Below are 19,223 nucleotides of genomic sequence, written 5' to 3'. Positions count from 1 at the left end.
CCTTCCTGGGAAGGCTGTGGGGAGCAGGACTTGGAGGAGATCCCTTCCTGGGAAGGCTGTGGGGAGCAGGGCTTGGAGGAGATCCCTTCCTGGGAAGGCTGTGGGGAGCAGGGCTTGGAGGAGATCCCTTCCTGGGAAGGCTGTGGGGAGCAGGGCTTGGAGGAGATCCCTTCCTGGGAAGGCTGTGGGGAGCAGGAATTGGAGGAGATCCCTTCCTGGGAAGGCTGTGGGGAGCAGGACTTGGAGGAGATCCCTTCCTGGGAAGGCTGTGGGGAGCAGGGCTTGGAGGAGATCCCTTCCTGGGAAGGCTGTGGGGAGCAGGGCTTGGAGGAGATCCCTTCTGGGAAGCCCACCCCCCAAATCGTAGACTTGTCAGCCTCTATCACCAACCCTCATACACACACACACCTTCTCGGTGGAGAGGGTGGAGGTGGGGTGAGGCCCAAGGCACTGAGCAGACAGCCCGGGCAGTGGGGGGTGGAGGGGAAGGGTGAGTGTGGCTTTGGTTTGGGAAGAGCTGGTCTATCCAGTTCCATGACCCCCATCCTGTCCCCTGTTCTCCCAGGTCCTCGCGTGCCCAGCGGGCTCAAGGCCAGAGCCCAGAGCAACCAGCACAATAGCGTCCAACAGCTGGAACGCCAGCAACAGCCCCGGAGAGGGCCGGGATGATGGGCCCGAGGGGCTGGACAAAGGGCTGGACAATGATGCCGAGGGCGTGTGGAGCCCCGACATTGAGCAGAGCTTCCAGGAGGCCCTCGCCATCTATCCCCCCTGTGGTCGACGTAAGATCATCCTCTCAGACGAAGGAAAGATGTATGGTGAGTGCCAGGACTGGTGCCAATAAAGGGAGCCTGTGAGCAGAGACAGAGGCAGGGAAGCCGGAGAGATGGCTTCGGCGTGGGGCAGAGGGTCAGGGAGGCCTGGAGAAGGTGGGGTCCACTGGGCTGCCCTGATCTCAGCCCTCCCTCATGGAGTGGTTCTCTCCAGAGGCTCCCCCTCCATCTCTCACCCCTCCCTTTGCTGCTCTCTGCCCCCTCACCCAACCGGTTTGGCGAAATAACCCCTGCGCCAGCCACAGGCGAGTTTGGGCGTGTGAGCCCGTGTGTCTGGATCTGGGCCTCCTCCTCCTTGTCCTCCTCCCGGTCCTCCTCCTCTTCCCCCTCCTTCCTTTCATAAACAAGCCAACTTTGCCCCCTCCCCCAGTCGGTGGCCAGCACTCTCCTGCCCCCCCCCCCCATTTGCTGCTCCTGATCTCAGTTTTACCTTCCCTCCCCCAAACTCCTTGGCGGTTTCAGGGTGACTCAGAAAATGGGTCACTTATGCCCCCCAGCCCTCAACACCAGGATCTCAAGGATGTCGGGGCCCTCACTGAGATGGGGGAGCTTGGGCTGAGGAAACTGGGAAATACCCCACCGGCCCCCCAGAGGTTCCTGGGACCCTAACAAGCTAAAGGGGCCTTTTCTGGGGGGAGCTGTCACAGAGGGTGCTATGGGCAAAGCAGAGCTGAGGCCCTAGTCATAGACTGCTGGTTCTACTAGCTAGGAGTCCAAGAGAGACAGCTGGGATGGGGGTTGGGGCAAGATCTCTGTGGAGGTAGGGGACAGGACGCTAGGTCTGAGAAACCTGAATGGGGTTGGGAGTGGGGGTGGGGGGCAGGGGAGAAGCTCACATCTGTCCTTCCTTTGTTCCCGAAATCTTCTCCATCTTATTTGTGCTCTTAGCCCCTACCCCCAAGGGTGAGTTCTCCTTTTTTTATTGCCAGCCCCCCAAACCAAAAGGAAGTTTCCCCCACTCCTCCAGCCCCTGGTAAGCCTGATCCAGAGCTGCATTTTTGGGATGACTCTACCCGCTGACGTGCCGGGGCTGGCCCCAAGCCAGCTCCCCCCACCCCCCCAAACCGGCTCTCCCAGCAGCAGCCCAGACAGCTGGCAGCCACTTAAAGAGACAGGCCCTTGGCCTTTCAGCCCAGGCCAAGAGGGAAGGGGAAAGGGAGGAGTCTCAATGGGGAAGGGACCAAAGGAGGGAGATTGGAGTGGGAAGGGCTGGCTTTGGTTCCCTGTCCCACCCCCTGGCCCCTAATTCTCTCATCTCCATGAGAGGGCCTCTCTACTTCAGTAGGGACAAGCCCTAGGACAGGGTTGCCTCCCCAGTGAGTATAAGTTGCCTGCCCCCACCCCAGCCCTATAGACTAGCTGGGGCAGCCCCAATGGGGTATTTTTAGCCAGGGATGGAGGAGTGGAGAGGGGAAGGCGGGAAGGGAGGAGGAGGGAAGGGAGACGGAAGGGGTTGGTTTAGTCAGGGGAGAAGTATTCCAGGAATGTGACTGTTTTAGGGGAGGACTTTGGGTTGGGGGGTAACGCAACTGGGTTTTGGTAGAAGGGGAAATGGGCAGCAGGAGACATGGAGAATCGTATACTTTCAGGGACGATCCCTCAAAGAGACATCTACCAAGAGCCTCTGCCCGTGCTCCCCACACACACATATTGCCAAGTTCCTCAGGGAGACGCCAGGGACCTTCTGCCCATCTTTGAGGGCTTGGGGCAAGGTCCCCTGGCTTCCTTGGGCAGATATTACCCCACCACCACCAGAGATGAGCTCCCCACCCTCTTCCAGCTGAAAGGGTGTGCTTTCAGGAAGCTGACCAAGTACCGAGTCACACACAGGGTATATACACACCCTCCTAGAGGGAGGAAGGAGGGAGGGGAAAAGGGAGGGAGACAGGTAGGGAGGGAGAGAGAGACACACACAGAGCCAGAGACAGACAGAGATGGAGGAGAGTCAGTGTGAGAGAGACAGAGAGAGATGGACAGATAGATAGACAAAGGGATAGATTCATACGTAAATGCACAGATAAATACATATCTACTGAGATGGATGATTGACATTAAAGCCCTACTTTTTGTGACACACAGTCACAGATCTAGAAGCTTCATCCTATATACACAGGAATGTGTGTCGACATGCTAGCCCCAGTTACAGCCATTCAGAGGGGCAGACACAAAACTTCAGGGGGCAGCCAACCTGTAGCCCTTGATAAAGAATCATTCACACTTGAAGAAGAGCTGAAGGGACTTCAGAGACCAGCTAGTCTAACCTTCCAGTCCTCAGAGAAGGAAACTGAGGTCCGGAGAAGGAAAGTCAGGGCAGTACCAGGATGAAGCCCCCTTCCACCACTCCCACCCCTCCAGACCTCCCAATACTCAGCCCAGTGCTCTTTCATACAGTCACACGCATACATATGTGAAGTAACATGGGTGGAGGAAGGATATACACACCTGGTGATTCAGAGGATGCAGGGCCACATAGACTTATACTGAGAGGGACACACAGTACACACAAAAAGATGTGTGCATGGTGACACATGCATGGTAAGAGGGAGTGGGGAGGCATGGGAGAGACATGAATAGAGACACGAATAGACACACACATGGAGTTATTCAATTGTCTTCTGCACCTGCCCCTGTTTGTCTACAGGACCAAAAAGGGTTGTGGAGAAGACAACAGTACCTAATGTGTGTCAGCCCCCTCTCTTACCCTAATGCCCTAATACCTCTGGTCTGGAAGCTATTGCTAACATCACCCATCCTCTGCCTTCTGACTGAGGATTTGTTCTAAGCCCTTGGCTGGGAGAAGGCCCTCAGAACCATGCAGTCCCACTTGCTGTTCAAATCCCCCTCTGCCATATTGGCCTCCACCCAGCTCTGTCCAATTGGTGCCACCTTCTGGCCCTGACAGACCTGGGGTGGGAGTGAGGGGAAGGAAAGGAGAGCAGGAGAGGGAGATACTGGAGTTGGGAGGAAGACCATAGGCTTGTCTACTTTTAGTGATACCATTTGCCAACACCCTGGTTTCCCCTCTCCCTTTCAATTCAGGTCGCAATGAGTTGATAGCCCGATATATCAAGCTAAGAACAGGAAAGACTCGGACAAGAAAACAGGTAAAGAGATGATTTATGCTGCAGCCCTGAACACACACATTCACACACACACACACACAATTTCTCCTTCCTTCTTTCCTTCCCTTCTCTCTTTCTCCTTCCATCTCCTCCTACCTCCTCTTCTTTCTTCTTTTCCTTCCCTTTCTCCTTCCAACTCCTTTCTTTTTCTCTTCTCCTCACTCTCTCCTTCTCTTCCATTTCCCTACCTCCTCTCTCTTCCTCCACCCTTTCCTCTCCTTTTCCCTCTGCCTCTCCTTCCTTTTCTTCTTCCATCTCCTCTCCTATTCTCTTTTTCTCTCCCATTTCTCTTTAACTCTTTCCCCCTTCCTTCCTTCCTTCTTTCTCTCTCCTTTTCCCTTCTTCTTTTCTTCTTTCTTTCTTTCTTTTCTTCTTCTTTCCCTCTGTCCTCTCCTATCTCCCTTTCTCTCTTCTTCTTCCTATCATCCTTCTCTTCTTTCCCTCCTTCCTCTCTCCCTCTATCTCTTTCTCTCTCCTTTTCCCCCTTCCTCTTCTTCCCTTTCTTCCTCTTTCCCTCCTTCCTTCTTGTTCTCTCCCTCCATTCCCCCCTTGCTTTCCCTCCTTCTCTCTTTCCCTTCATCTCCTCCTCTTTCCTTTTCCCCCTTCCTCTTCCTTTCCTCCCACTCTACCTCTTTCTCCCCTTCTCTCTTCTTCCATCTTCCCTTTCTCCCTCTCCCCATCTTCCTCTCTCTTCCTCCTTCTCAACTCTTTGAAGGAACTGGCTGGATATCTTCAACAACCACCAGCCCCATCTCCTCCCTTCCTCTCTACTCTTACTCTCTCTGGCCTCAGTTTCCTCTTTCATGAAATGAGAACTTTGGAGTATATGGTCTCCGAAGTCCTACACAACCCTGACATCTCGTTCCCCTTCCTTCTGCTCCCTATTCCTAGCCTTCCACCCTGGAACTGCTCTATTGCTATCCCCTGGGTGTCTTGAATTGCCTACTCTTAAAGGACGGAAGTTTCAAAAGTTGGGTAGCAGGCTGAGTACTGCACGATAGGAAAGGCCAGGTAAGAGGCCTGCAACCTGGATAACATCCCCACCCCCAGCAATTGATTCTGGGAGATTGGGGGTTTCAGGGATGTTTTAGAATGGAACCATTCTATTGAAACCCCTAATCTCCCCCCAAAAAATACACCTAATACATTATTCCCAGATTTTTGAAGTGTCTAGATCTATGGAAAAGGTAAAATGATGCTCCTCACCACATCCACGGGGTACCTGGTGTCTGTTATTTCTTACCAAGTCACAGGATCAGGCTCCTTTGTGCCAGGGAGAATGGTGGCAAGGTCTCCACTCCCATCCTCCATCACTGTTCCCTTTTGTCTTTTGGCCACACTGATGCCAGGTTCTAGGTCTTGTGGTCATTGGTTCCTTCATCTGCCCTCCCTGAGGGGGTTGGGATTCTTCTGATTAGGAACAGGACAGTGGCTCTTTTACTAGCCCTGGCACCCCTGGTCATGGATAATGGGTTCCAAGAAGTAATCTTCTAGAACCCTGTACCCTTACCTCTTGCCATCTAGAACTCTTCCCCAACCTACAATGTAAACCCTGATTTTCTCCCCAGCTAAAATTAGGGATCTCAGCAGCCTGGTAGTCAGCAGGAGAGCCACTGCTCCTCCTCAGCTCTCCATGCCCAGGGCTTTTGACTAGAGAAGGACATACAGTATCCAGCCTTAGTCAGGACCCTAAAGCCTATTCCTTGGCCCATTTATGGTAAGAGGATTAAGGTCCAGTGCTAGAGGCTCAGAGGAAAGAGCACTGAGTCTGAGTCAGAAGACCTAGATTCAAATCCAGGCTTTGTCCCTGATAAAATCACATTATCTGGCATCTGCATGACTTTGGCCAAGTCACTTCCCCTCTATGGGCCTCAATTTCATCATCTATAAAATGAGGGGGTTGGACTAAGTGACCTCTAAGTGGACTTCTTACTCTTAAGTCTATGGTCATAAGACCTAAGACAGTCAGCCTGAACTTCACCACCACCAATTTAGTTCAATTCAAGAAACATTTCTGATGGGCCGGACAATGTGCTGGGAAGATGAAAAAAAGACTCAGCACCTAACCTGTAGGTCGCTGCAACCTATTGATGGTTAAGAGTAACTATGGCTACCCCTCCCATCCTTCTTGGCCTCCCATCCAGAGATGGAGATTAAACTAAGGAACTCTAAGGAACATGTCTATGACAAATCTGAATGGATACAATCAAGCTCATAGATCTTGCTCTTTAAAGGGAGGATGAAACTGGTAATGGTGATGGAAAGGATCTGGGCCAGGATCCCCAGCTCAGAACTATGACAGGAGGACAAGATCCTCTTGGATCTACCATCACAAGAAGCCCCTCCTCTTCCCATCTCCAAAGGGGTCTCAGACTCCTCACCAGTGTGGGGACATAAGTACATTCATTAAGTAAGCAAGAAAGAATTTATAGAAGCCCTAAGGTATGCCCAGACTTATGCTAAGCACTCTGGAGGAGAGAAAAAATATTACAATAAACTTTTTTCAATAGATTATGTTAATTTGGAAAACTTTAATATTTTTAATTTTTAAAAAAATCACAATCCTAGCTATGTGACCCTGAGCAAGTCACTTAACCCCCATTGCCTAGCCCTCTTGTCTCTTCTACCTTAGAATCAATATTGATTCTAAGATGGAAGGTGGGGGTTTAAAACACACACACACACACACACACACACACACACACACACACACACACACACAGAGTCAATTCAAGAATCCATTTAAGTGCCATGGAAAGTGGACTGGATTCAGTTAAATAACATGGATTTCAATCTTGTCTTTGATCCTTATTACTTGTGTGGTCTTGGGCCAATCACTTAATCTCTCTGGGCCTCAGTTTCCTCATCTGTAAAATGAGGGGATTGATCCAGATAAGGGGAGGGGGAAGGGGAAGAGTTGATTTAGAGTACCTTCAAGGTCTTTCCCAGCTCTAACTCCATGATCCTATCATCTCTGAGTTCCCTTTCAGCTGTAGAGCCTTCTCTACAAGAGTCTTCTACCATGGCCAAGAAGAGCTTACAAGGGGGCACGTTCACTTTGATAGGTGTGTCCCTGAAAGGGCCTGGTGTCAATCTAATCATATTAGAGGTAGGAGAGTAGTTCAGTCACCGGAACATCAGCTAGATGGTTCAATGGCTAGATCCAGAGATGGGAAGTGCTGAGTTCAAATGTGACCTCAGATATTTCCTAGCTGTGTGATTTGTGGGGTTTTAAATTAATATACAATAACTCAAGTATTATATTTATAAGATTTATTAATAATAACAAAGGTAAAAAAGAGCTAGCTAAAAAATGTGCTAACCCAGCCCGCTTGTGAAAGATGAAGAGGGAGGGAGGAGTTACAGCCAACGTAAATACTAATGTGACTATGCAACATGGTGGAGAGAGGAGAGGAATTCTGGGAAATACTGAAGGACTTCTGGGGGATGAAGTCCAAGGGTTCAAAATTCCACTTATACAGACCCTGGGCAAGTCACTTAACCGCTCTTCTGCCTTGGAACCTATACACTGTATTGACTCCAAGACAGAAGGTAAGGGGTTTTGTTTTGTTTTAATTTGGGCCTCAGGCACTTCCCAGATCTGTGTCCCTGGGCAAGTCTGAGAAAATCACTTGGTCTCCAGGCACAGCAGGTATCTGTCTGCCCTGGTGGAGGGAATTTCAGTATAGGGATTCCCCATAACAGAGAAACCACTGGTTTGGTCCCCTTTTCCCCACCAAATGCTTACACAAGCTACTTCACAGGGTTGCCTTCAGGAGAATTCTTTGTAAAAGAGTAAGGAGGCTTTAAGCGAATGCTGTTGTGAAAAAGAACGGAAGTTTGGTGAATCTCATTTCTGCTACTTCCTACCTGGGTGACCCTGAATAAAGGATTTCTCCTCTCTGTGGGTCAGTTTCCTGATCCATGAAAAAGAGGAGGCTGGACTAGATGAACTTAGGAACCATCTCCAACTCTAGACCGTCGGACCTGAATACAGACTGTTGTTATTTTATCAGGTGGAGGAATTTAGATGTAATCCAAGAGAAAAGAGGAAGCTGATAGAGGTTTGAGCATGAGATCAAAAGGATGGAAATGGGATTGGTACAGTTCTGAGCCTGGAAGAGTGGAAGAATAGTGATGCCTTCAATAAAAAAAAATAAGGAAATCTGGAAGGGAGGATTATGGGGAAGAAAGATAATGAGTTCAGTTTTGGACATGTTGAGTTCAAGATGTCTCCAGAATGTCCAGCTTGAAATGTGCAAGAGGAAATTGATGTTGAAGGGCTGAAGCTCAGAGGAGATGGGGGCTGTTTATCTAAATTTTAGTCTTTGGTATTGAGATTAAATCAAGTCCATGGAAGGGGAGAGACAGAAACAGAGACACACAGAGAAAAGCAGTGTGGGGACCTAGGACAGAGCCATAGGAAATACCCACAGGAGTCATTAAAAAAAAATACTAAAGAAGGGCAGCTAGGTAGATAGAGAGCCAGGCCTGGAGATGGGAGTAGTTCTGGGTTCAAATTTGACCTCAAGATACTTCCTACCTTTGTGACCTTGGGCAAGTCACTTAACCCCCATTGCCTAGCTCTTCTCTCCTTTCTGTCTTAGAACTGATACCTTGTTATCAATTCTAATATAGAAGGTAAGGGTTTTTAAAGAAGACATTGGATTGGTAGGATGGGGAGCCATGAGGTGTCCCTCTATGAATGGCACTCTACATGTTTATATCAGCCCCTGAGTAACCCCTTTCCCTGGGAGTACAGGTTCTGGGACACACTTTGGAAGCCTCTGGACCGAGAAGGGGTCCCTTTGGACTCCAAGGTTTTCGTGGGTCAGGGCCTCCCTGGCCATGGCCCCTTAGTCACTCCAGTCTCCATGGGCCTCCCCCGCCTCCCTCACTTTCTCTGTGTTTTCCTCTCTGGCCGGACGTGGGGTGGTGCCCCTAGGTGTCCAGCCACATACAGGTTCTAGCAAGGAAGAAGGTGCGGGAGTACCAGGTTGGCATCAAGGTATGTCAACACCCACCCTGGCCTGGGGTCTCCAACCTCTGCCCTTCCTCCCTCTTCCCAAGCCCGCCGTACCGCATGGGCAAGCGACTTCCCCAGCCCCCTTCTCTCCGCTCCGCTCGCTCCCACCTCTCCTCTGGCTGACGGCTATGCTGTCTCCCTCTCCTTCTGCTCTTTCTCTGCAGGTCTCTAGCCACTTGCAGGTTCTAGCCAGGCGGAAATCGAGGGAGATTCAGTCCAAGCTGAAGGTACGGGTCCCCCACCACCCGGCCTGGCCTCTCCTGGGGCCCCTTGGGCCTCCCACCGGCCCCTTTCTGTCCCTGCCTCCTTCCAGCTCTGTAGGTCACCAACCCTGTTTCCTATCCCACAGAGCACTTGCTGGGATAGGCTCTCCCAGGGTCAGGTAGGGGAAAGGGAGGGACCCATAAGAAGGCTTCTGGGGAGAGGAGAGAAAGCAGACAAGAGGAGTTTCTCATTTTCCCTGCTTTCTCAGGGCCACCCTTGAGCCCAGCCTGGGGATGATGCTATGGAGGACCTAGTCCCAGCCCAGGCAGGAGGAAGCAGGAAGAGGGCATCATCGTCCTTTGGGTTAGAGATCAGATCAACCAGTGCCAGGGTCTTCCCCACTTCACCCAGACCCCATTACAAGGAGGAGAGAGAGAGAGAGGGGGAACTAGGTGCAGTATCTGGTGGTCTGAGGGCCACTAGGGCCAATCTCTCCTCTACTCCGCTTTCTTTTTTTTCTCCTTCTCTCCTCCTTGCCACCGCTAACTAACCGCACTGGGGCTTCTGGGGGTCAGGGCTTGGTTATGGGCTGTTGGTCATGGTGGTGGGATGGTTATGATGGATTGCTTCCTTCTTCTCCCACACCTACCCATCTACCATGGTGGACCTCTGGTACCAGGATATCCTGGTCTATACACAGATCTCAGGTCCCTGGAAGCCCTGAGCCTTCTAGGATCAGATCATACTCAATCCCTCCTTCCTCAACCCTGCCCAGAAGGCATGCCAGATGCCTCCCCCTTCCCTTGGGCTCCTGTGGAAGTTGATTTCCCTTTAAGGATGACCCTTCCCTCTCCAAGTGTAGGTTCCACCCCTGTGGGCAGTCCCATCCCAGGCTCCCTGCCACTAGACCTCATCTCCTTGTCCTAGCTGTAGGTGGTCTTCTTGGGTCCCACGGGTCCTCCTTATCTCTAGGCAGTCAGCGTTTCACCATTCCGTGCTTCCATCTCCTCCCTGTCTGATTCCTTTGGGTCTCCCTCGAACCCTCCTTCCCAAGGTCCCCTTAGCCCTAGTGGAGGCGAGTTTGCCCAGGAGAGCTTATGAGAAGGCAGGTGAGTGTCCCTAGGCAGGAGCTACCTGGGAAATGGAGCCCACAGCACAAAGCTAGATTTCCCTGGACCTCTCCCTATCTCTTTAGTGAGTGCTGAGAAGTAGGAAGTCCATCGGAGGGAGGGGGGGGAAGGAAAGGATGTCCCTTCCCTCTGCCCTCCAGTCTTCCTCTGATCTAGTGTTTCCTTTTTCCCCTCACAGGCCATGAACCTGGTAAGTGGCAATGTCCCCCCAAACCTCCCATCCTTCCTCTTGCCCTCCTTGATTCTTTCGCTGACTCATGGTGTAGGGAAAAGTCATGAGGTCTATACCGTGCCATGTACCTAATATATTCAACTAGGCAGCAGAGTGGATTGGAATCAGGAAGCCTCATCTTCCCAAGTTCAAATCTGACCTCAGACATTTTACTAGCTGTCTGACCCTGGACAAGTCACTTCATCCTGTTTACCTCAGTTTCCTCATCTGTAAAATGATATGGAGAAGGAAATGGCAAGTCACCCCAATATCTTTGCTGAGAAAACACCAAATGGAGCTGCAAAGAGTCAGACAGAACTGAAACAACTGAACAACAGCAACATATGCCATGGGACCGATTAAATTGACAGGCACCTTATTGCACTGAAAATCTGAGCTCTCATCTTGGCTCTGCTACCTTTCAGTTATGTAACCTGGGCCAAGTCACAGTGTCTCTGAATCTCTCATGTTTCTTTCATCCCTAAAAAAAGGATCCTACTTCCTTCCTTATTTATGGTATGATGCCATTTCTAGAAGAGACATTAGCAGATAGAGAACCAAGCTTTGAACCACCAAGACGTGGGTTCAAGAACCCCCTTAGACTAACCTTGTGACCCTGAGTAAGTCACTTCTCAGTGCTCTGGGAAATTCTCTAAGATCAGAAGTCACAGAGAAGGTGCTGAACTAGTGGTAGGAGGAGTTCCCTCCCCTAGGAGTTCTCTGTACTCACATGTCTTGTCCCTATCCACTATCCCATTTTTAGGATTCCATGACATGATGGATGCAGGTTCTTTTGGAACCTCTAAAGCTCAATAGAAGTGTACGGTCTGACTCTTTCACTTTACAAGTGAGGAAACTGAGGTCCATATTGGTGAAGAGACTCAGCAGGGGTTAGCAGCAGAGGCTGACCTCCAACAGATCTCAGCTCTCAGTTCTGCACTCTTGCACCATCTTCCACTCAGGCTCTTCCCCCATTCTAACCTTTCCCAAGCAGGTTTTCTCCATGTCTGTCCCTCTAAGTGGGCTCCTTTTCTTCCTCTCTCCTCCAGCTCTCCAGGCTATTTTCTGTTACCAAGTCACCGGCATGCATGTGGGGAGCCTGAGGCATGTGGGATCCTGGGAGTGGTAGGGGACTGTGTGTCACAGTCAAATAGATTGTCCCAAGAGTCCTTCGACATCATGCCCCCTTCCTTTCTCCTCAGGACCAGGTCTCCAAGGATAAGGCCCTCCAGAGTATGGCTTCTATGTCCTCAGCACAGATCGTCTCAGCCAGCGTCTTGCAGAATAAACTCAGCCCACCTCCCCCAATTCCCCCGGCAGTTTTCTCTGCTGCTGCTGCTTCGAGGGTAAGGTACAGGGACTTGGGGATTGGGAGAGGAGGGACCTCAACTTCAGGCTTCTAGCCTGAAGAGTCTTGTGAGCTGGGGGGCTAGGGGGTGCAACACTGGGAATTCACAATAGGACAGAGTGAGGGGCTGAAAATCTTGGATTCTAGGTGCAGGGAGACTGGGCTGAATTATCCCCCAACTTTGTCCTCTTTCTGCAGTTCTGGAGTGGACCCCCTCTCCCGGGACAGCAGCCGGGACCCTCTCAGGAGTGAGTATTTTAGTAAGCTTACTACTTCCCTTCCTAGCCCCTCCCTCAGCTCCTCATCATCACCCATATCTGGATCCCCACCAACCCCTAACCACAGTCCTGTCCCAGAGCACCTAGCCTAGCTCATCGTAGATGACTGAAGAGTCCTTCCTGACTCAGTCGCCAACTCCCTCAATTAATTAGCCAGTTGGACAGAAAACTTATCTGTCACATAGGAAGTCGTTCAGTTGGTTGGTCAGTCACTTAGCTCTGTGACTAGTCAATTATGTAATAATGGGATTAAAGAGCTCTTATTGAATGAAATGATTTCTCCCTATTATTACCAATTCTAGTCAGTCACTTAGCCAGGGATTAACAGTTGAATAATCTATTAGATGACCAGTCAACCACTTGGTGAGCCAGTCATTTAGCTAGTCAGTTAACTTACTCTCTTAACCAGTCAGTTAGCCAGCCAGTCACTTAACTAGTCATCCAGTCACCTAACCAATCATTGAGTCACTTAGCTGGGCTAATCAGTCAATTACTTGTTTGGTTAATCAGTTGTTTAGGGAAGGAAAGAAGGAAGAAAAGAAGGAAAGAAGAAAAGAATGGAAGGAAGGAAAAGAAGGGGAAAGGAGAGAAGGAAGGAAAGGGAGGGAGGGATAAAGGGAAGAAGAGGAAAGCATTTTTTTAAACCCTTACCTTCCCTCTTAGAATCAATACTATGTATTGGTTCCAAGGAAGAAGAGTGGTGAGGAGAGATAAAAGAAATTAAGTGACTTGCCCAGGGTCACACAGCTAGGAAGTATCTGAGACCAGATTTGAACCCAAGACTTCCCATCTCTAGACTTGACTCTCTATTTACTGAGTTACCTAGCTACTTCAAAAGTATTTATTAAGGGGGCAGCTGGGTAGCTCAGTGGATTGAGAGCTAGCCCTAGAGACGGGAGGTCCTAGGTTCAAATGTGGCCTCAGACACTTCCTAGCTGTGTGACCCTGGGCAAGTCACTTGACCCCCATTGCCTAGCCCTTACCACTCTTCTGCCTTGGAGCCAATACACAGTATTGACTCCAAGATGGAAGGTAAGGGTTTAAAAAAAAAAAGTATTTATTAACCACTGTGGTTCTCGGACTTTTTGGTTTCAGGATTACTTTATGCTAAAAAAAGGGGGGGGTTAAGTAATTATTTTAATATTAGAAATAATTTTTTTTCAAAAGTTTCAATGAACTTTTGCTTATGTAGGTCATAGTTAGTGAAATTAAAATATCTTAGTATTATTATTAAACTAGTTTGGAGGGGGCAACTAGATGACCCAGTAGATTTAGAGGCAGGCCTACAGGCCTAGGTTTAAATCTGACCTTAGACACTTCCCAGCTGTGTGACCCTGGGCAAGTCATTTAACCCCCATTGACTAACCCTTACCTCTCTTCTGCATGGGAACCAATACACAATATTAATTCTAAGATGGAAGAAAGGTTTTGTTTGTTTTTTTAATAATTTTGACTTGGGCCTCATAAAGGAGTCGTGAGGACCCCAAGGAGTTCCTTTACAGCACTTTAATGTGCCAAACAAATGCTCTGCTAAGCTGGGACTACAAGAACAAAGACCAGTCTTGCCCTCAAAGAACTTTTATTCTCATGGGAGAAAGGGCTGGCAGCCATAATGGCCCACTTTGGTCCTGAAAGTTAGAGAGAGATGGCTCATTCAGGAACAACGGCAGAGCTGAACTGATCTTGGTTCCTGGTCAAGTCAGTTACTTCTCTAGGCAGTCACTTAGCCGATCACTCCATTCCACTGACCACTCAGTCAAATGATTGTCTAAACAATGAGTCAAGCAGCAAGCTGGTTCTGGTTCTAGGCCATGGTTGGAAGACTAGGCAGCCTCCTTGATGATACCTAAGATAAGGAGGGCAGATTAGGACAATAGGGATGGGTATATGTGGGGGGGGGGGGTGGAGGAGGAGGAAGAAAGAGGGGGAGGGAGAGAGACAGACAGACAGACCGAAAGAGAGGGAGAGGGAGAGAGAAGTGAGTAGGGGGCAGAAGGGGGAGAGAAGGAAGGGAATGGGAGGAGAGGAAGGAGGAAGAGAGGAGAGAGAGAGAGAGAGAGAAACTAACTAGGCTCTTCTTGTGTCTTACAGCATCAAACCCTTCGCACAGCCAGCCTACCCTATCCAGCCACCCTTGCCACCCACACTCACTAGTAAGTGGCCAGTTCTGGGGCCTGTCTCCACCTCCATGCATGTCTAGAACCTGACTTCCCTCCTAACTCTTACTTTCCTTCCTCTCCAATCTCTTCTCTACCTTGCTGCCACAGAGATCTCGAACCTTGACCCAGTCCTGGGAGCAGGGGCTATAAGAATCAGCCCTTAGCTATCATACCCAGACACAGTCAAAGGGGGTGATGTTGAGCCAGGAAAAGGATGGAGGCTGAAGTGGAGAAGAGTTATATAATGGGAAATGCCAGAGATAAACTGCTTTATCATTTTCCCTATGTTTGGTCACACAGACATACACATTCCTTCACACAGTTATACCCCCTATACATAAATCACCTCCTTCCCCCTATTCCAGTCTTTACACCACCACCACCCCCAACACACACACACACACACACCCCGACTGTATTTTACTGCACATCTATCTACTGGATTGTCTCTGTAATCACTACCAGACAGGAGTCCTGTACGGTACAGCTTGTCATTCCACTACTACTCATTCTGTGTGATTCTCATCCATTCTTTTTTTGTAAATCCTCCCCCAATGATACACCCAACGAACTCTGGTTTCTTTTAATATCTCCAGGGTACTAGTGTACACTTGGGCTGCCCATTTGCTCTTTCTCTCTCAATACATGACTAGCCTACCTCCTTTTCTAGTCTCTTGATGGTGATACTGATAACATTTCTCTCTTGAAAGTCATCTTTGTTAACATGTTATGGCCTGTTTGTACCCACTATGCATCTTTTCTTTGTCTTTTGGGGCACTAGAGATTGTTAATCTTCGGGGATTGTGGTGTGTTCAGTGATTAATAGCTATATAGAATTTCTGGGAGAATACTGGTATTAGAGATGGCCTTTTGTTGTAATTAATTTTGATTCATTGAAGGACTGCCCTGTTTTCCAGGATGGATCTAGCAGGATGTCTAGCTTTTACTCAACTGTACAGGCTCCTAGCCTACATTCTGTCTGCAGTTTTCTTTCTTTTTTTTCCTTCCTTCCTTCTCTCTATACTTTCTTTTTTCCCTTCTTCCTTTTCCTTCCTTCCTTTTCCTTCCTTCCTTTCTCTCTCTCTCTCTCTCTCTCTCTCTCTCTCTCTCTCTTCCTTCCTGGTCTTCTGTCTTTCTCCCTTTCCTTCTTTCTTGCTCTTCCTTTTTCTCTCTTCTTTTCCTTCTTCCTTTCCTTTCTTTTCCTTCCTTTCCTTCCTTCCTTCCTTCTCTTTCTTTCCTTCCTTCAAAAACCCTTACCTTCTGTCTTCAAATCAATACTTTATGTTGGTTCCAAGGCAGAAAAGCAGTAAGGGCTAGGCAGTGGGGTTCAAGTGATTTGCCCAGGGTCTCACAACCAGGAAGTATCTGAATTCAGATTTGATTCTAAGACCTCCTTTCTCTAGGCCTGACTCTATCCACTGAGCCACTTAGCTGCACCGAAAAGTTCTTTCTTGTTCTAACATAGTCACACATGCTCACACTGTCACACACCATGACATAAACACTTAGACTCATGGATAATCTCTCATCTTCCTTTTTTCATCTCTTTTTCTCTTTCTTTCTCTCTCTCTCTCTCTCCCTCCCTCTCTCTCTCTCTCTCTCTCTCTCTCTCTCTCTCTCTCTCTCTCTCTCTCTCTCTCTCTCACACACACACACACACACACACATTTACACAGAGTTTCCCAAGGAGACTCCCATACTAGACAGCACTCTCCTAGATATGGTTCTTTGTTGTAAATTCTCAAGGCCTTTCCTTTTTCCAGCTACCCTGCAATGGCCTCTGTGCCCTCATGGTAAACCCCAAAAACACAGTTCCTCCTGGAAACTGCTGAGCAATTCTAGGGTTATAAAACTAGTCCAGTACTAGTATCTGTCCCTGTCTTCCTGCTTGTCTCATTTGATTTAGCTCATATCTCAACTTCTTTTCCTCTCCAATGTCTATCCCACCTTGCTATAAGAGATAATTTGAGCCTCAACTTGGTCCTGAGAGCAGAGACTGAAACCTGGCCATTGGCTGCTTGCACAGGCCCAGAGCTGCCTGGTTCACAATAGAAGTCTCTTCCCTAGGTTATGAGCCCTTGGCCCCACTCCCACCAGCCGCCTCAGCTGTGCCCGTGTGGCAGGACCGCACCATCGCCTCCGCTCGACTTCGGCTCCTAGAGTATTCAGCTTTCATGGAAGTACAACGAGATCCAGACACGGTAATGGGGTGGAGAGAGCCTGACTTGGTCCTAAAAAAATAAAGACACAACATGGTCATAGGAGAGGGTGAGAAGAGAGAAGGCAGGCAGAGACCTAGAACTGGTGGCAGAAAAAAGGGCCCAGCCATGGGGAACAGAGACCCTAGCGTATTCATGGCAGCAGAGAGAACATAATAAAATTATAGGATGCAAAGAGTGTGGTATGGTCATAGGGAGATAGTAATGAGACAAAGATCTTTTGTCACAGGTTTGGATATGTAACATATCTATGGATCCAGAAGACCCCAAAATATGTAGGGGATACTTATCTGAGTTCATAGGAGCCCATGGGTCCTGGTAGGACCTATGTCACCCTCTTAGAGATTTTTTTTTTTAAACCCTTACCTTCCATCTTGGAATCAATACTGAGTATCCGTTCCAAGGCAGAAGAACAAGGGCTAGGCAATTTGGGGTAAGTGACTAGCCCAGGGTTATACAGTTAGGAAATGTTTGAGGCCAGATTTTAACCCTAATCTAGTCCTCAATCCATCGAACCACCTAGCCCTACTCTTAAAGATTCTGACTCTTTTTTTTCTCTTTTCTCTTTTATTTTTTTCCCATGGTTACATGATTCTTGTTGTCTCCCTCTCCTCTTCCCTCCTCCCTCCCGGAGTTGACAAGCAATTCCACTGGGTTATACATATGTGACTCTTTTTCTGGGTCTTTTCAGCCTTTGTTTTAGACCCTTAGTCATGGAGTGTCATCCCTCCCCCCTACCACTTCCCAGGGCCCTTCCCACAGACCTCTAACATGACCTTTCACTGGAACCCTCCCCTACAGTACAGCAAGCATTTGTTCGTACATATTGGCCAGACCAACCCTGCCTTCTCAGACCCACCCCTGGAAGCTGTAGACATTCGCCAGATCTATGACAAGTTTCCTGAGAAAAAGGGTGGGCTGAAGGATCTCTATGAGAAGGGGCCACCAAACGCCTTCTTCCTTGTGAAGTTCTGGGTAAGGATCCTTCTCACCTCCAAACTGATGCTTCCCTCTCTCTTCACAATCTCCCCTTCAGAAGAGCCTGGCTTCAGGCTTTTTTCTAGTCTGAGATTCTCATCATTCCCATCTCAGACTTCAAAGATCACCAAAAAGCAAAACCACCTTTTGTCCCAGAGCCAGGGAGCAAGAAAAGAATATGGAATGCTTCTGATTTTAAACCCAATTCTCCCTTAGAAGCCATAATCCTAACTATCTGGTCCAAGGTAGAAGAGTCATAAGCATGAGGCAATTGAAATTAAGTGACTTGCCCAGGGTCACATAGCTAGGAAATGTCTGAGGCCAGAATGGAACCCAGGACCTCCCATTTCTGGAGGGGGCTTTCAATCCACTGAGCCATCTAGCTCCCCTTGGGATATAGAATGTGTTGAAGGAGAATAGGAGATATTCTGGTCATAATATAATAGATTTAGAGTTAAAAGGAACCTTAGAGGTCCTCAAGTCTGACTATAATTTTTTTTTAATCCTTATCTTCTATCTTAGTATCAATTCTAAGAGAGAAGAGCAGCCAGAGCTAGGCGATGAGGGTTAAGTGACTTGATCAGGGTCACACAGCTGGGAAGTATCCAAGACCAGCAACCTTATCATTTTACAGAGAAGGAAGCTGAGACCCAGCAAGGTTAAGAAATTTACCCAAGGTCCCACGTTATTGTCAGAGGCAGGATTCAAACCTGGGTCTTACTGACTCTAAGTAGTCTAGCCCTCTCTACACTATGCCAAGCTGCCTCTCAAATGTCTGGGTATCCTCAGGACATTTTCTCCTCTTTACTTGTATCACCCCACTTCAGGACCCAATATTTGTGTCTTTGGAGAGAAAAGCTCTAAGAGATCTAAAACTTCTCTCCCTCTCCCATTCCTGCATCTCACCCCATCTTTAGGCTGATCTGAATAGCACCATCCAGGACGGGCCTGGGGCTTTTTACGGAGTCAGTTCCCAGTACAGCTCAGCTGACAGCATGACCATCAGCGTCTCCACCAAGGTTTGCTCCTTTGGCAAGCAGGTGGTAGAGAAAGTAGAGGTAAGCCCAGCCCCAGAGGATGAGAGGAAGTGGGAAGGGAGGGAGGGAAGGAAGGAGGGAGGCAAGGAACCTGGCAAGCACCTTGTATTCTCTGCCCCCAGACAGAGTACGCGAGGCTAGAGAATGGGCGCTTTGTGTACCGTATCCATCGCTCCCCCATGTGTGAATACATGATCAACTTTATCCACAAGCTAAAACACCTACCTGAGAAATATATGATGAACAGTGTCTTGGAGAACTTCACCATCCTGCAGGTGGGGGATGTTCCTCTTCCCTTCTTCTTCCCTTCCCCTATAGCAACTAAGGCTGGAAAAGGATCTTATCCTGTGCCTTAATTTCCCCTATGTTCCATCTGGGCAGCTAGTTGGCACAGTAGCCAGAATGCTGGGCTTGGAGTGAGAAAGACCTGAGTTCAGATGCTTACTAGCTATATGACCCTGGGCAGTCACTTAACTTCCATCTGCCTCAGTTTCTTCTTTTTTTTTTTAAACTCTTACCTTCCATCTTGGAATCAATACTAACTATCAGCTCTAAGGCATAAGAACAGTAAATGACAGGCAACTGGGGTTAAGTAACTTGCCCAGAGTCACAAGAAAGTCTCTGGCCTGGAACCATAGCCACTGTGCTGCCTCGCTGCCCTTGCTTACGTTTCTTCTT

General features: G+C 48.7%; 1 protein-coding gene across 9 annotated transcripts in view; it reads left to right on the top strand.

Annotated features, from left to right (window-relative positions):
* TEAD3 (TEA domain transcription factor 3) overlaps window positions 1-19,223 on the top strand; it is a 36,126-nt gene that overhangs the window by 16,163 nt on the left and 740 nt on the right. For 2 of the 9 annotated variants that reach the window (XM_056818102.1, XM_056818108.1), the window contains exons 2-13: window positions 566-818; window positions 3,873-3,937; window positions 8,901-8,963; window positions 9,146-9,208; window positions 10,494-10,505; window positions 11,729-11,872; window positions 12,073-12,122; window positions 14,244-14,305; window positions 16,379-16,512; window positions 17,332-17,505; window positions 18,426-18,566; window positions 18,668-18,820. In XM_056818102.1, the coding sequence (XP_056674080.1) occupies window positions 566-818; window positions 3,873-3,937; window positions 8,901-8,963; window positions 9,146-9,208; window positions 10,494-10,505; window positions 11,729-11,872; window positions 12,073-12,122; window positions 14,244-14,305; window positions 16,379-16,512; window positions 17,332-17,505; window positions 18,426-18,566; window positions 18,668-18,820 (1,314 nt within the window). The remainder of the gene's footprint in view (window positions 1-565; window positions 819-3,872; window positions 3,938-8,900; window positions 8,964-9,145; window positions 9,209-10,493; window positions 10,506-11,728; window positions 11,873-12,072; window positions 12,123-14,243; window positions 14,306-16,378; window positions 16,513-17,331; window positions 17,506-18,425; window positions 18,567-18,667; window positions 18,821-19,223) is intronic. The other 7 variants (XM_056818104.1, XM_056818105.1, XM_056818103.1 and 4 more) reach the window with 7 other exon arrangements.

The sequence above is a fragment of the Monodelphis domestica genome, chromosome 2, assembly GCF_027887165.1.
Source record: "Monodelphis domestica isolate mMonDom1 chromosome 2, mMonDom1.pri, whole genome shotgun sequence".
Classification (NCBI taxonomy): Eukaryota; Metazoa; Chordata; class Mammalia; order Didelphimorphia; family Didelphidae; genus Monodelphis; species Monodelphis domestica.
Note: the sequence above shows the minus strand (reverse complement) of the source record. Positions and strands in the feature narration are given on the sequence as shown.